The following is a 16496-nucleotide window of genomic DNA, read 5'->3' as shown; positions in this document are numbered from 1 at the left end:
ATTTTCTAAGCCCTCAGTTCTTGCTGCCTTAAATATTTTACCAATACTGCTCTTTCCTTCTTCCTGTCCCAGAAAACTTTAATTCACAATAATTTTACACATAAAATAAATAATTATATAAGCATATCAGTATAACCCTGGCAAAACCAACTCACAGACATGATATTTATGATAAAAAGAAGAACAAATTTAATTTGCAGGATCTGGAAAAGCGGTTTTCAGGGAGGATTTGTCTTTACAAAGATTCAGCATTTAGGTATCTTCTATCATTTGGAGGTCAGATTAAAGTTCTTTGTAATTAAAATAAACAAAGTATCTCAGAATGCCTTTTTTTCCTTTATGCTTTTGCCAGATTTATGGAACAAATCTGCTTTGGTAATTCCTCATATTTCAAAAATAGCACCAATTTCCAAATGTGCATGTAACTGTGTTTCTGAGACCCTGGTGCAAGCGTTTCCTCAGAAATTGCAAAAGAGATTTCCTAAGATAGCAAGCTGTGATATAATTTCCTATTTTAACTGAAATTCATAAATATATTTAAAATTTCACCCTAAGCACTGCAGAAGATAAATGATACAAATATACTCTGGATCAAACCTATCAAATTGTAGCCTACAATAAGCAGCGTTCTTGAACAAGTCTAAACTGCAATTTAAGCCAAAATAAACACGACTAATAGCTGTTAGAGATGAAACAATGAATTTTTTTTTTTTTTTTTTTTTTTTTTTTTTTTTTACTTTTTGCTGCCTCATACTTGTAATCACTTTCAAGAACTACAACCATTCCTGCTCCAATTTCTCAATTTAGGGGATATTTTAAGCTATTTTTATTTCTAGCTTACAACCAACAAGTAAGTGTCCTTTCACTGTATATAGATTATATTGGATATTTTCGTACCTAAGCTACCCACATTGGCAATAATACAGCTGTGCTGCATGCCTGAGTGCAGGTTAGCCAATCCACTGCGTCACAAACACAATGGGGTCAAAGTAACTACTTGGTCATAGAAGCCTATTATTTAATTAGTAAACAATGACCACCTTCCACAAAATCCACAAATAATAAGGTCTAATACATCTCATCAACATTTCAGGAAAACAAAAACAAAAACCACAACAAAACAAACAAACCAGAAGCAAACAAATGAAAGCAAACAACTACTAATAAAGCACAGTTGTTTTCCTAGGCGTTCTTCATTTTAATCATATTAGCATGAAGATTTAAGAAGTCTTTATGAAAATGCCAGCTTTGATGCTGTTACTAGCTGTTGTATCACGTTGATAATAGCAAGTGATTTTAACCTGGTTAGGGAGGGAGACATTGGGCCAGGACTAAAAAGCAGGTAAAGTGACTTGTATCACATGGGTCTTCCAGGATTTTAATTATTCAATCATTTTGCATCATGACTTAAATGAGCTGACATCTTATTGACTTCTCAATACTGAAACTGTCCTCATGAGCTCACTGTATTGGAAGCAATTATTTTTTCCAACTATGACACTCAACAACCTGTTGTACCAGCCAACACTATCTACAGAGCAGAAGCAACATGCTGCATCTGATCAAAAAGCAAAGGGGAGGACAGAAGAGAGAAGGAATGTGGGTAAAAATAGTGGAGAACAACATCCTATACTTTACACATATCCAAAAGACTTGTGAAAAATACTCAATTTCAACAACTCTTTCATTTGTATGAGAACACTTAAAATTAACGTGAGCCCCTGAAGATCTGACATTTGTTTTAAGAGACATTTCTCATCTTTAGTTGAGGATTTTTTGGTGCTTAAGGTTTTTATAAAATATTATTTTAAAATAAAGTGTTCTAGATAGAATACACTGGGCACTTCCTATTCCCTAACACTAATGAAACTTTTTTTTTTATTATTTCCATAGGGAGCATAGCTAAATTTTGTTAGTCTACATCAGATTAATGTGGTAGCCAATTACTGCTGCTATTTTTGAGGAGTCTTGGCCTCGAGTATTCTTTTCAGAAAGAAATTTCTTCATATCACAACAGGCAGATTTCTAACACGCTACCTGGATATCTGATATTACTGAGTTAAAAGTGGACTGTCTTGATAACTTAGCACAATTTGTAAGTGATATGTAAATTGCTTTTTCTTCATAAAAACAAACACTTCAGCAAATGTTGTCTCATAATCTATGATCATTTCATTCTGAAATTTGATATTTCTTTCAACTGTCCCACTTAAGCTACATAACTAGCTTCTCCATGTTTTTATTGTTCAGGATAGAGGACTACGGATGGATCACATAGCACATTACATCTCCTGGTTAGGGTCAGCCAGTTTTGAAGGACTACCTCCATAATCTCTTTTTGAAATTTCATCCATTCTGAAGGTGCTTGTTAATGCAAGACACCTTTTCTCCATACGTATATAAAAATCTAGTAGGCAGTAATGTGGAAAAGCACTATACAAGAAAAAAGTGAAGTGAATGTATATTACTGATGATGCTACTTTTATTTGCCAGTACTTTCAAATACAACCTTGAAATATAGACAGTCCACACAACTTGCTCTTTTCTGAGACGATTTAACTTTCTTTCTCTCATTCCTTGCTTATAATTAAGACTAGTCAGAGACTTGAAATAACTCAAACTGATGCAACAAAGAATGGAAATAAAATACTTTGCCCTTCTCATAAGGAAGCATTAGCATTTCCAGTAGAAGAAATTTCATATGAGAGAAGACTGTGCATCAGAATACAGCTTGGTGGGACAGGGACATAGATGAATTAATGTATATAGCCATTCCAAAATCTTGCTTAGGTAAGATGAGTCCAAATAAGAAAGTTTAGTCTGAATTATGTTCCTTAGAAGATGCACTATGTCCCCAGTGAAGCACCAGGAGATACAGGTAGGGAAGCTATTATCTACTTCAAGTCTCACTAAAAAAAAAAAAAGTGCATAATTTGACCCCTCAAGAGAATGAGTTCTACATATATAATTTTTTTTTTAGGTTCAATTTATTCGGAGGAAAATATGACTTACTAAGTTTTCTGATGCAAAACAATGACTATCCAATTTGATGGTGATTTCTGACTATTACGTAATAAGTAAATAATCATGCCTTTTACTTTCTGTTCTCCTATGACATATTTCCTGCAATTATATTTTGCCTTATTCCTGAAGATAGCTTGTATTCTTACGACTAATGGTATTGAAACTGTTTTAAATATCTGACATGTTTCACGTGTCCACACCCAATATAAGGTCCACATTACAAGACAACTACAAATTGCATCTGATTTGGAAGCATGAAATAGTCTGCAGTCTACATAATATCAGAGGAATATCCCCACTAATTCCACATCTCTTTGCTAGGTGAAATTCATATTAAGGTACCATATATGAAAAGGGCTTTTATTAGAAACAGAAAGAAAATGTTCCCATTACCATAAAAAGATGCAAATATGTGGCTTGTATCTGTCCCACATAATTAGTTTTAAAAGTAATGAAGAACCATAAAAATTCAGAAATAAGAACCTACATTATCTAAGAATCTCTGAATTTCTTGTACTCTACTACATTCAATACAAGAGGTCACAATTTATACAGAAACATTTTGTTTGGAAAAAAGTTATATATTGCAGAATCTTGTAAATTCAGTCAGATTTCATGTTTCAAGGAATTTCTCATCTAACAGTTCAAATTTCAGAGCGATTATTAATATAAAACCCTATTGAAGTCTGTGAAAGTAAAGCAAATTCAGCATTAGTCTAAATTAGTGTGAATTAGACAGTCAAAAGGAATGTAGAGTTTGAGAGAAAATTAGCATCCTTTTTACTGATTGAAGCTCCATTAATTTGGAGAAACTTGCAGAGAGATTATTTTCCTTGATTACCTAGCTAAACATAAATCCCTGAGGTGTTAGAGAGAGGACAGAAAAAAATGACAGCAAGTCCAAATACTTTTGTTATATTATTTTATTCACAAACTTACACACGAAGAAAGGAAAATTATAGTAACAGAAAAGCAAAGGAGAATTTCTATAAGCATACTTAGTATAGCTAGTAATGTCCTGGTAGGATGTTTAGTTTATACTCTGTGGCTTTGCATTTCAAGACAATCTAGCAATTCAAATGTTTTCCAAACATTTTAAATTACTGGTAAAGTATTTTCTAAAAACTGCTAAGAAATGCATTACAAAATATAGCCAACATTATTTTGCTTAAAAACATTATATTTTTACTGCATTTTCTGTATGAATAAGCGGCAGAAGGAAAAAACAGTAAAGGGCAGTAGGTTGCATATACAATCAGCAGTTCTTAAGATAAATATAGAACACCAGAAGAAACTTAAATGTGCAGCAACAAGAACATTATCATGGAAGCTATAAGATTTTTTTTAAAAAACATAGGTGACTACTATTAGGCTAGAAATAGTTTGACTGTCTCTAATTTCCATGATTATGTCTGAAAAGAAACATTTCAATATTATTCTTTAGTAAGCCAACATAAATTATCAGCCATATCAGAACTGAAAACAAAACTAATTGAAAAGCACTATGATTTTCCACATGATTTGATTGTATTCATCACACTGATATTTGAAGCACTATGAGAAACTTGGTTCTGTTGTTGAACTAGAGCAATGCTTAACTGTTAGCAAACTATAAAAGGATGTTATTTATTTCCTCATCTTTTGAGAAAGTCAAAGAGCTAGTGCTGCCTCTTAAAGTTGGCTCTGCACAAAAAAATAAAAAAACAAGAATATAAATTTAAAATGAAAAGGGAAGAACAGGAAGGGAAAAAAAGAAACCAAATAAGAGATGACTCAAGCGTTAGCAAAATAGAATAATAATAATAAAAAAATAAAGCAAATCACATGCTTATAATGGTTTACAGAGACTGCCACTTTTGACTAAAGAAGTAAATTAAATGAACTAATGTCTGGTGCCTCTGTGAAACCACAGGCGGGATGACAATGTAACTGGATTTAAAGAGAAAAGCAGTGGCCCAACATCAAAGAAAGCAAATTTAAACGGGAGGGGAAAGAAAAAAAAAAGTTGCATCCAATTTTCATCCATCCAAGAACAAACTAGAAAGATTTTAGAGTCCTGAACACTGCATTGCTGTTTCTAGTTTAAACCATGCCCAAGATTTCTTTTCTGAGCATTCAAGTGTGTAAATGAGTTTTCTCATCACTGCAAGCATTCATGGCGAAGAGCCTCAAAATATCACTGAACTATTTCATTGATACTTTCCTGCTACTTTTCCCTGGCAATATGCAGACAAAAAGTATTCACTTAAAGTAACTCCAACATCCAAAATGAATGCATTTTCAACAGTTTTTCCCTGGAAGAGAACGTCGACTTAGAAAGAAATAAGTAAGAATGACAATTTTGTTACGAAAGTCTGTGGTCTATCGAAGTAACAGTATGATTCTTATTGTCCCACAATGGAAAGGAAAATTGAGTCATTAACTATAGAGTAAAATACATTTCAGCAAAAATTATGGACTCCGTTAGTCAAGGAACTTCATGACTACGATTACATGTCCAAATACATATTTTTGCCTACATAACGGTAAAAAAAAGAAGGAAAAGGATGAGAAACAGGAATATACTTCAGGTATAACCTAAAAACACAAGCAACATTTTCCTTCAGCATTATCAATCAGTAACAACAAACACATTATTTTGAATATAAGCCTTAACACCTTAACCTTCAGAGATCTCAACATGTTCTTGATTCAGTTAAGGATGTGTAATCAACTTTAGCATTAAAGATAAAGACAGCCATTTGGACATAATTGTACGCCTAAACATGATTAATTTCAATAGCATTTAAGTATTTAGAATCTACAAAAAAAACAAAATTAAAGTCTATATAATGGATCAAATAGATGTATAGAAATCTCGTATCTGTCAACACTGAAATAAAGGAAAACACTACAAATTCATGTTTGTTGGAGCTCTAAACAGGTAAATTAGAACTGGAAAAAACTCTTCCATATTCTAGTGAATATTTTCTTTCCACTCCAGAGGGAAAAAAAAAAGTCTGTCTGTTGCTAGTTAGCTTTGATACTATGAGTTTTAATGAGGATAATTCAATCTGTAGTGTGCAACAAGGAGTTTTAACCCTTCTCTTTCCAAGCACAATTATATAAGATATGTAAGTTTTTACCTGCAGTCATCGTTAAAACCATAAATATTTTAAGTAAATGAGTTAACCAAAAGCTATACATGGTATAGTCAGGTATGCAAAGAAATCCATTTTCCATCAAAGAATAGAAAAAAAATAAAGTGCATTTATCTTATTCTAGTAAAGATTCAATTTCATTGGCTGTTCATTTTCACTGTCAATTTCCTTCCTGTTTTGTGCGGGACTTTTAAGAAGAAAACCGATGGAAAAACGAGCATTTTGAAAAATCAGGAAAACAGAATTATAAAGAGTTAAGCATGTTTTTACACCCAAGGAACAATATGAGAAAGACTAAAGTATCAAATTGAGGATGTCTGTTTTCCTGCAGCAGAAAACTAGTACTGACTTCAGCAATGTGGGCCTAAGCTGAACACAGAGAGCGGAATATTAGAAAATCCACCTGCTTGAGAGTGACATTCAATCCACACAATGAGTAAAGAAGCCTTCTACATCAGTCTTAAACACTTGCCTTTCCAAACTCTGAAACAAGAATCATTTGATTACTATATGTAGGAGAAAAAAATACATATACTGCAAAAATCACCGCCTTATACATTAAGACAGTAATAACGAGCAAAAATTGAGAATATAGCCACAGACGCTGGTTCTCAGGGGTATCTAGTCAATGAAACAGGGAGAGAAGATTTTTGTTAGGCTTATCCCTTTTGGGAGTTGGACCAAATGTCCTCCAGGCATCCCTTTACACAACACTAACCATTCTGTGACTCATGGAACTATATTGAAAATACTTTTCTAACACAATACCGTGAGCTTGTATTATAGACAAAAAACTAATGAGACATGGATTTCTATGTCTATGCAACAAGAGCAACAGCAGGATTTTATGATGGAATATTACCACACATAGAACCTCCCTGATTCAGATATGTCAGTATTTAGAAAAATTAAAACGTCAATACGCTTTTACAACAGTGGGTCAAACACTTGCCAGCTCTCCTCCAAGTAATACAGTGAAAGCTATTTTTGACCCTGTGTTACCCCGATTACTCGCAAGAACAACATACCATTCTGCCACTGGTTTGGCAATGCTGTCAAAAACCACATCTTGTTTTGCCTCTTGATCAAAAATTTTCTGAAATCTGAAAATATTAAGCAAATAGTAATTGCTCAGAATCTTAAAACACTGCTTGATTCATACATTTTTGTTTGTGTTTGTAATAGTCAATGTTTACATCATTAGGCTTACATAACTTAGGACAATGTTTTCCCTGTAGTCTTACCCACAGCATGCTGTTGTGCTATTGTATATAAATAGGCTGTACACAGTGCTGCATTGACAAGATCTACACAATAAAATCCTCTGATGAAATGATGTGGCTTAGAAAAAAATAATCCGTATTTTAGATCTATCAAGAGAATCAGTGTTTGTAACTGGCACCACACTGAAACCTGGATAAATAGATTACACTACAACTAAATACAGCGTCCCACCAGCATAGCCAGGCCCCCATTTTCTCATAACTAGTTCCTTCTTTCTGTTGCATACTTACTGTAATCATCACAAGGAAATATTTAACTCTTTTTTTTTTTTAATACCTCCAATTCCTATACAAAATATCTGTAGTTGTCTTACGGAATCATAGAATATTTGAGGTCAGAAGGGATCATCATCTACAGTTCCCATGCTCAAAGGAGGGTCAACTAGAGCAGGATTCTGTCCTGTCAGGTTTAATTATCTCTGTGTATGGAGACTCCACAACATATCCAGGCAAGTCATGGCAGTATTTGATTACCCTCACAGTAAAAAAAAAAAAAAAAAAAAAAAAGTCTTATGTTTGAATAGAATTTCCTGTATTTCAGTTTGTGCCCGTTAATCCTCACCCTGTTTACCAAGCACCACTGAGAAGCATACAGCTCCACCTTCCTTACTTTCCCTGATGAGATTGATAAGATCCCCTTCAGCTTTTCTTCTAGCAATTTCAGCCTCTTGTTATACATCAGATGCTCTGGTCCCTTACTCATCTGTGTGTCCCTTTCCTAGGGCCCAAAACTGGACATAGCGATCTAGGTACTTTTCTGCAAACCTGACTTCCATCCAGTCAACTACAACTTGTACTGGTGCACATGGTTCTTCCTCTCCAGGAGCAGGACTCAGCACTTCCCTTTGCTGAACTTCATGAGCCTGCAGCTGCCCCAAGTGCCTTGTGTGGGTGCAGCTCGGGGTGCTGCTGTTGGCTTTCTGGGCTGCACGGGCTGCCTGCTTCTGGCTTTGCCTCAAAAAGAACACAAAACTGGCATGTCGAAACGTTTGTCTCCTTTCAGCCCCTCGTGTAAAAGTGCTGCTGGTATGAAGTTCTGAATTGCCGATGGAGATTCCTACTGGCTCATTTCTCTGGTCGCTCAATGTTCCTCTGAACAGCAGCACAACCAGGTTGTGCATCAGCCACCCACCTCAGTTCTGTGCTGCATGCAAATTTGCTGAAGGTATACTTGGTCCCATCATCTAGGTCATTAATGAAGATGTTAGATAGCATTGCACCCCCATATTAACTACTAACTAGTAGTTAGTACCACTAACGACTGGCATCCACCTGGACTTTGTACCCCTGATGACAATCCTCTGAGCCCAGCAGCTCAGTTCATTTCAGCATGCATCCATGCAGGCTCCCTGCTGCCTCTCTGCTTCATTTCCTGCTCATTGGGATGGACAGTTCTTGAGCCTGAAGAAGGTGATCCTTGAAAAACAGCTACCTCTCCTGGAGCTCTCTTCTCTCTAGGGCTGTGTCTCGTTGGATTCTTTCAAGCAGGTCCCTGAACAGGTCAAAATTTGCTCTCACAAAGTCCAGAGTTATGACCTTGCTTTCTGCCTTGCTCCCTCTTCTCAGGATCTTAAGTTTCACTATCCCATTCCCACTGCAGCCAAGGTTTTAACATCCATGATCAGTTCTATATTTGAATTACAAGGTGCAGCAGATCTTCTCACCCTCACTGGCTCTTTAACCAAGTTTTAGAAAATTTAGGAGTCAACATACTCCAGGAACTTCCTGGATTGATCATGCCCTGCTTTGTTGTCTGTCCTATCTGGAACAGCATATTCATCTAGAACTTCTCAGGGTATATAGAAAGGTCCCAGGGATATCGGGTATGTAGAAAGGCAGCATGGACTGCAAGGGATTATGCAGCGTCTACAAGTCAAACACAAAATACAGAGGCATACATTCTATCCTGCTAACCCTTAATTAAGAAAGTCATTCAAAAAATGGTGTTTGATTTCCATAGGAGAAAGTAAGAACAAAGGAGAATAGTGTTTGAGTTGACCAGAACAAACAGACTGTATGCAAGCGTGAGTTTTATGGATGAAAAATCCATAAATCCTTAATCCATAGCATCATTTTTGTATTGCCTTAAGGACAATGCCATAGTATTTCTCAAAACCCATCTCTACAGTTTTTAATAAATTATAAAGACAGAAAAAAAAAAATCAGCATTCATTACAGCTGGCTTGGGCATCTGCAATCTAAGATAGTTTTGCATATAAATCTAGTTGGAGAAGACAGCTCCTCACTTCCCAAGCAGAACAGATTTCTTTAGCTTATGTAAAGTGACATCAGGCTGAGCTACAGATATTTATCTGTGGCTCTTTCTTTAACAGTATAAACCAACAAATTTTCTTGATTTGATATTGTAAAAATATAGAAAGTTTAACTTGGAAAAGACATTCTCAACCTACTTATTAGAAGTGGTCTAGCTTTCTTCACCAGCAACATTTTAAAATGTTGCCTCTAAGCTTTCTGTCAAAAAGATAAAAAATATATTTGTTTGATAATACTGGTATGTATTTTCAGTTGCTAAAAAATATTTACATTCTAGTGTGATAGTTTTGTTTCTTTCAACAATCTTTATTAGTTTTTTTGTTGTTGTTGTTTGTTTGTTTTAACACTGTTTTGGTTATGTTTGAGACATTGTTTTTAAACAGAGCGTTTAACATAAAGACATCTTTAGCCAGCCTATGCCAACTCATTAGGTCACAAGAAAACAACAATCCTGCACTCACTTTTCAAAGGCAAATTCAAAACAAGCTGTAAGAATGGAAGAACTGATAAATGAAGACACAATCTTTGAAATCAGACTCAAATGTATAATGACATACAATGGACAGGGATAAAAACACAACAAAACACAACTTCATCAAATACTATCACAATCATTCAGCTGTAGAACATAATATGCTGTAGTATTCCTCTTGTTGAGGGAGCAGTATAAGTATAAAGATACCTTCATATTAAAAATTAATTAAAACTTAATTTGGGGAATATGTTTTTCATCTTATTCTATACATCTATTTGTATCTCTACACAGAGATAAGGCTTGTACTTACTTGAACTTGTAGTTCTCCCGTTTATTATTGACAAACCCATCTGCTAAATCATGTGGCACAATAATCTCCAGGCTGGACACAGATTTCTCATCATCATCAACTGAATAAATCTAGTAAGCATGGATACAAATTAACAAAGTAATTTTAGTAATAAAAGAGCACAGCCTTTAGGTATACTATAGTTAATCGGTATTTCAAAGTAATATAGCAAAGTAGAATAATTCTCCCTACTTGAAGGGTCCTTACTACTTGAGCATATATTCTCCTTCAGCTACCATTCAACAAGTACATACAAACACTGACCTGTTTGTTGTCACATAAACATTACACTAAGAAACAGAAATGTAGTCATGTTTACATAATTTGTTTAATAAACCACTTTAATACCAGAGCTGTTATTCACAAACAAAGCATAGCACCCAATGCAAACCCCTCAAAAAAAAAAAAAAAAAATAAATGGAGGAATAGGTTTGGGAAGACTATGACAGAAGTAAGGAGCTTGTTTCAAAAGCGAATGCACTATTTCTGAGGAACACATCCATTATTTTTATTATTCCTTGCAACGACAGCCAAATACTGGGTGCTACACATTCCCCTCCTTCAGAACAAGGTTTCAGCGCGGAAACCCTGTCACACACCAAAAGCTTTCCCTACGGAGCCCGCCCCCCACCCTCACAAAAGCATTCCAGAGTTTCTGTACTTGGTGATTTTATTCACTCGCCAAGGGTGCAGGGAACAGGCCGGTGGCTCTGTCTCCCCCTTCCCGACCCCTCAGCTGCCCCCTGCCCAGCCGGAGGCCGCCTGAGGGTCCCGGGCTCGCTCTGCCACCACCGCCACGGGCACCCCCAGCAGTGCCGCTCCCGGCTCCCCCTCGTACCCCCGCTTGCTGCCGCTTCCCCAAGGGCTTCAGCCGCGCGTACACCCGGATGGTTTCCTTCACCATCGCTCCCCGCCGCCAACCTAGTAACGGTAACCACGGCACGCTACCCAGCCTGCCCGGCGGGGAGGGCAGCGCTTAGGGGAGGTCGGTGCCCGCCGGCCGCCATCGCGCACCGTCGGAGGGCTGTGGCGGGGCGCCCGCTTGCTCCGTGGAGCTTGGAGGAGGAGGGAGCCGAGCTGGCTCTTGTCTGCGGGGTTGTAATGCCTGCGTGGCCGTTAACGGCCATTCCCCACAGCCCCTGTCCTCGGGGGTGTCACAGCTGTGAGAGAACCGAGCCTGCGAGCAGCGCCGCGGGGAGAGCGGGCACGGCAGCCATTTCCAGTCAGAGCTGCCCCTGCCACCTGTGCCTGCAGGTGTCCCACTGCCACCTGGCACCACCCGGCGAAGGGCTGGTTATAAACACTTGTAAAGGAAATTGGAGAAAAATGCCTACTAACATGCAACATTTATATAATCCAATAGAAAAATTGTTAGGCTAAAGGCTCTATGAGGGAAATAGAGGTTACAGGCCTGTTGTGAGAGCTTAGCTTCTGGAGAGGTAACAGGAGGGCTCAGTTATTCTGTTAAATCGTTACCAAAAAGTTACACAAACCACATGAGCTGTTTGAGGGGAACATCGTGGTAAAGGTCAGATCACAGTGGTTCCAAGTCACCGATCTAAATTAAGTGCAAGAGCAGGAACTTTATTGTGGAAGAGAATAGAAATTTCTGTAACTCAGATATGGTAAAAATATGTTGAACTTTTTATTCCAAATAAGAAAAACTAGAGGAAAGGTTTCCTGTCCCAAGTGAACAAATATCTCAGAAAGCATATGAGGAATAAGTAGTGCACCCTCAGGGGATGAAATGGGAAAGTACTAATCACCAACTGAAGTCAAGCGCAAAAGTCAAAAGGGTAAAAATGAAAACAAATGGAAAATATTAGTTCGTGTTTAAATAGAGAGCAAAGGAAATGCAGGACATTGGAATGTGATAATGGAATAAATACTGAGTATCATCTCAGCATTGCTCCAAAACTACTGGATTTGCATTTATTTACTAATTTACTTAGTATTTAAATGGATGAAGGAGAGTGCAGCATTCTTGGAAAACAGCAAACGGAACAGTCAACAGTGTTATTTAGCAGCTTTGCTGGATTGTGAATTAACTTGGTAGTGGACATAGAAACACTGCAGTTAGCTATGTGGAAAGCCAGTTTGTGTCTGCTGCTGTTCAGTAGCTGAAATATGCAGTCGAGTGAATAAGACTATATTGCTTTCAAGACGAAGTCTGATCTGCAAAGAGCTTAGGTGCCCTTCTTCGAAACAAAGTCTGAGCTGTAAACTGGGAACCCGTGGCACAGTGCAGAGACACCCAACTCTGTTTGCATAGGACTACCCTGAATATGATGTGGTTGCACAGAGAAGCCGATGAGCCTTCTCAGACTCAAGTGGGTCCCCGCCTAAAAATACAAGCCGAATTTCTGAAAGGGAAGAAGGAATCTTGGGCCACCTGCAGTGTGCAGAAAGATAACAGAAGGGACTCACAGTTCGCTTTTAAAGTACCCCTTTTGTTACAAAGCTGTTTCTGCAGAAATGGCACAGTGCTTTAGTACTATGCTCATCAATATGTTGCTTTCAAGAATGACTTCTTAGCCCAGCAGCGCTCACCTCAGATTTACCACTCTCTAGGCTTACTAATCTTTCTGCAATAGAAAAATTGCCTCATTCATTTGAGCATCAAAATTATCTGTGCTTTCTTCCTGAGTGGGGTATGTTGAATGCAGAATATTGGAGATCGGTGGAAGAATTATAAAATAGGTGAGAAACTAGTTAAAGGTTTATCTACTATACTTTGTTAAGGAAAAGGTTATTGTTGGACTGTAAGAAAGTTATTAGTGGACTTTTGTGAAGAGACGTAATATTTTAATATCTTTGTCACACACACAAAAAATAAACAATTTATTTGGCAAAGGAAAAGCAAAGAGGCTCTATGTGTGTGTAGAAATATACTATGGGGAATTGCTGTGGAAGCGAAAAAATCTAAGATAAACGTAAGAACAAATGGAAATAATGTAAATGCACACACTGGAAATCAGAAGAAAGTTAGATGTGTTTAGCTCGACTGGTCCCTTCAAATACTGGAGGAAGCATGATAAAGTTGTGAAAGAGTACTACCTGATCACTTACGTTAGGAGAGGTTTGATACAGAATGTGAAATCAAGAACCTGTATTCCAAAAAGTCTTTTTAAAGATCATTGAAATGTCTTTCTAAAAGCATACTAGGAATGAACAGGCAAATACAGTTTGAGTATTTTCCCTTCTGCCAAGCCGCTTGATGGAAGTTAACCTCTTTAGTTCATCTTAATCATGCTGGTATCTCCATATCTGGGAGAAATGTGTATCTATCTTCTGCATAAGGTCATTGTCTGTGCATAGTGTGGAGCTTGTAAAAAAGAACATGCTCTACCTGCAAGACAGTTGTAATTTTTATGCTGTAGGGAATCTTCAGTCAACTTCATAACTGAAAAAAAGATTTGGAAAAGTGCCTATTATTAGAGAAAACAGTAAAGAGCTGATTACAAAGATGCAAGAGTTGTAGGAAATCTTCCTGTTGATACCAGACAGAAAGAACTGTTTTCAGTATTTGTATTTCCTACAGCTTTGAAAGAAGTCTTGAAAAATGGAGCCTGAAAATGACAGCTAACTATTTCAGATTGTGTACTGGTCTAGAAATTGTATCGTATGATGGAGGCCTAAAAACTTTGCTTTCCTCTGAATTTCCTTTGAATGTTTAAAATCTTCTTTATGTTTTCCTTGGGAAATCACCTGGTACTTGAAGAATTTTCAGCATATGCATTTATTCTAAACCTTAGAGATAAGGGTCGACTTTTCTTCAGTTACAGTTTTTGAGAAAGTGCTCCACAGAACACGAGAAACCTATGGGCTTGAAATGATTACATGACTGTGTATAAGATTAGAGTTACAGGATCTGGCAATTGTGTGTTTTAAAAAGCTCAACCTTTGCGTTCGGAATTAATAGCTGTAGCATCCTAACTAATCATCTGCTTTCGTTCTTGTAGTTTTCTTCCGATTCAAAAATAATACAGGCCATAGGATACAGTGGAGCTGGCAAGGGCTTGTGTTCCATTATGTCACCTAGCAACTTCACATGCTTCCAAATAAACAGCCTTGTAAGTTTTATAATAGCCCAAACTTTGAAGTCTTTTCTTTTTTTTCCAGAGTTTTACTTTTCATGGACTTTACTTATTCTTGGCAACTATCATGCTGTTTGGCTGAGATACTGATTAGAAGCTAGAACATTAAAATCTTTCCATAGATCAACTGGAATGGATGAAGGGCCAAAACTCTTGCCAAAGTGTGAGTTTGTCTCATCATCCAGCTCCTGGAAGCATTAGTGCCAACAGTGTATCTTCTACATGACCAGAAACATTTTTTTTTTTAAATGACCAGAATTTAAGATCTGAAACTTGGCCTACATTTAAGTATAATATCAGTTGAATATGTTCTATCAGCTCTTCCAGGAACAGTGCAACCTTTATTTATAAGAGATGTGGTAATATAGAAGTATACATACCTATATCTGAGTAGAATTAAAAAAAAAAAAAAAAAGACAATATCTTTCAATATTTCAGGTATGGTCCCCAGACCCTATAACCTTTGCTTTTTTTCCTTGTGAGTTCAGTATTGAAAAAGTGAATGTTTCCATGTAAATTGCCTTGTTCAGCTTCTAATAGTCCAGCCCTTTGAGAAGAGCAGGGATGTTTCTTGTAGGCTACTGTTCCCATCTGTTTCTTAGGAACAGGACTTCATCTTCTTATGCGTTACAGATAGAGTTGGAAACTACTTTAAAATTTCACTGCTGTTCTGATGCAAAATGCATTAATATGTTTCCTAAAAATGTATGTCTTGATAGACTCAGCCAAGACAGAAAAATCTTAAAATATCCTCCTGAGCTCTTTTATATATACATACACACATGCATACGTGTGTTTGTTTATTTGGTTTAGAATAAATCCAAATCCTATGGTGAAATTAAGGCATCCTTAGGTTTCTGACTGCAACTGGCAGTTTTTTGTTAAAGCTGATTTTTTTTTTCTTCTCCCTTCTAAATGGTAAACTGCATCCTTTGTTGCAAACTACAATGTCATAAGTGTTAGCAGGACACTCACATTAACATGCTTTGAATGCAATGCTGATGTTTTCTGCACAATTTCTCTAGCTCCCTCTCACATATTTCTTTAGCATTATAGGGTTTTTTATTCATTATTATGTCATGAAACCTCCCATAGCCTCTTGTTGATCTATCTCTTACCAAGGGATAGATAAAATGCTGGGTGACAGTGAGTAGAAAAGGCTGTGGTTTGTTATTGTTTTGGGTGGTTTGGTGTTTTGTTTTGTTTTGTTTTGTTTTTTAATCTGAAAACTGGTGAGAAATGCAGATTCTTGTGTTCAGTTCTACTCAACACATAAATCCTTCTATGGTCATTTTAAAAGCTTGCTCTTGTTTGAAGAGTATTACAGTCCCATCAGCTTCAACAGAACATTATGAAACATAATTATCAGTCATTGATTTATAATAGTACTTAGTAATCAAAGTTATGGACTAGAAGCTTTGTTGGGCTCTGTGTAAGTTAAGGAAAAGGAGGAAAGAAAGAGAAAGAAAGAAAAAGAGACAGAACGAAGAGAAAGAAAAAGAAGGGAAAGAAGGGAGAAAGGAAGGGAGGAAGGAAGGAAAGAGGGAGGGAAGGAAGGGAGGGAGGGAGGGAGGGAGGGAAGGAAGGAAGGGAAGAAGGAAGGAAGAAAGGAAGGAAGGAGGGGAGGGAGGGAGGAAATATACCTGCACCAAACAGCTCTGCTATGCAGTTTAGGACAGGAGGCAATGCAGGAAAAGAAGGAATTAAAAGGAAACAATGTGGAAAATATTAGCAAAGTACTCAGAGGCTAGCACTCTCCTATCAAGCTGTGATGACTAAAATGTTATAGAATAGACAAGGACCTTAAAAACAAGCAAAATAATGTAATAAAGAAGGGAGAGTTATTGGAGGATG

The 16496-nt window shown here is 36.9% G+C and overlaps 1 protein-coding gene across 5 annotated transcripts in view; it reads right to left on the bottom strand.

Annotated features, from left to right (window-relative positions):
• The window catches only part of KIF6 (kinesin family member 6), a 173301-nt gene extending 161180 nt beyond the window's left edge, over window positions 1-12121 (bottom strand). For 3 of the 5 annotated variants that reach the window (XM_048080091.2, XM_048080089.2, XM_048080090.2), the window contains exons 1-3: window positions 11384-12121; window positions 10507-10616; window positions 7193-7267 (exon numbers count right to left, since the gene is read on the bottom strand). In XM_048080091.2, coding sequence (XP_047936048.2) covers window positions 7193-7267; window positions 10507-10616; window positions 11384-11449 — 251 coding nt within the window. In that variant the 5' untranslated portion in view covers window positions 11450-12121. The remainder of the gene's footprint in view (window positions 1-7192; window positions 7268-10506; window positions 10617-11383) is intronic. The other 2 variants (XR_007169484.2, XM_048080088.2) reach the window with 1 other exon arrangement.
• Between the last annotated feature and the right edge of the window lie 4375 nt (window positions 12122-16496).

The sequence above is a fragment of the Anser cygnoides genome, chromosome 3 (assembly GCF_040182565.1).
Source record: "Anser cygnoides isolate HZ-2024a breed goose chromosome 3, Taihu_goose_T2T_genome, whole genome shotgun sequence".
In the NCBI taxonomy this organism is placed as follows: Eukaryota; Metazoa; Chordata; class Aves; order Anseriformes; family Anatidae; genus Anser; species Anser cygnoides.
The sequence above is the reverse complement of the archived record's forward strand: the minus strand, read 5'-3'. Positions and strand labels throughout refer to the sequence as shown.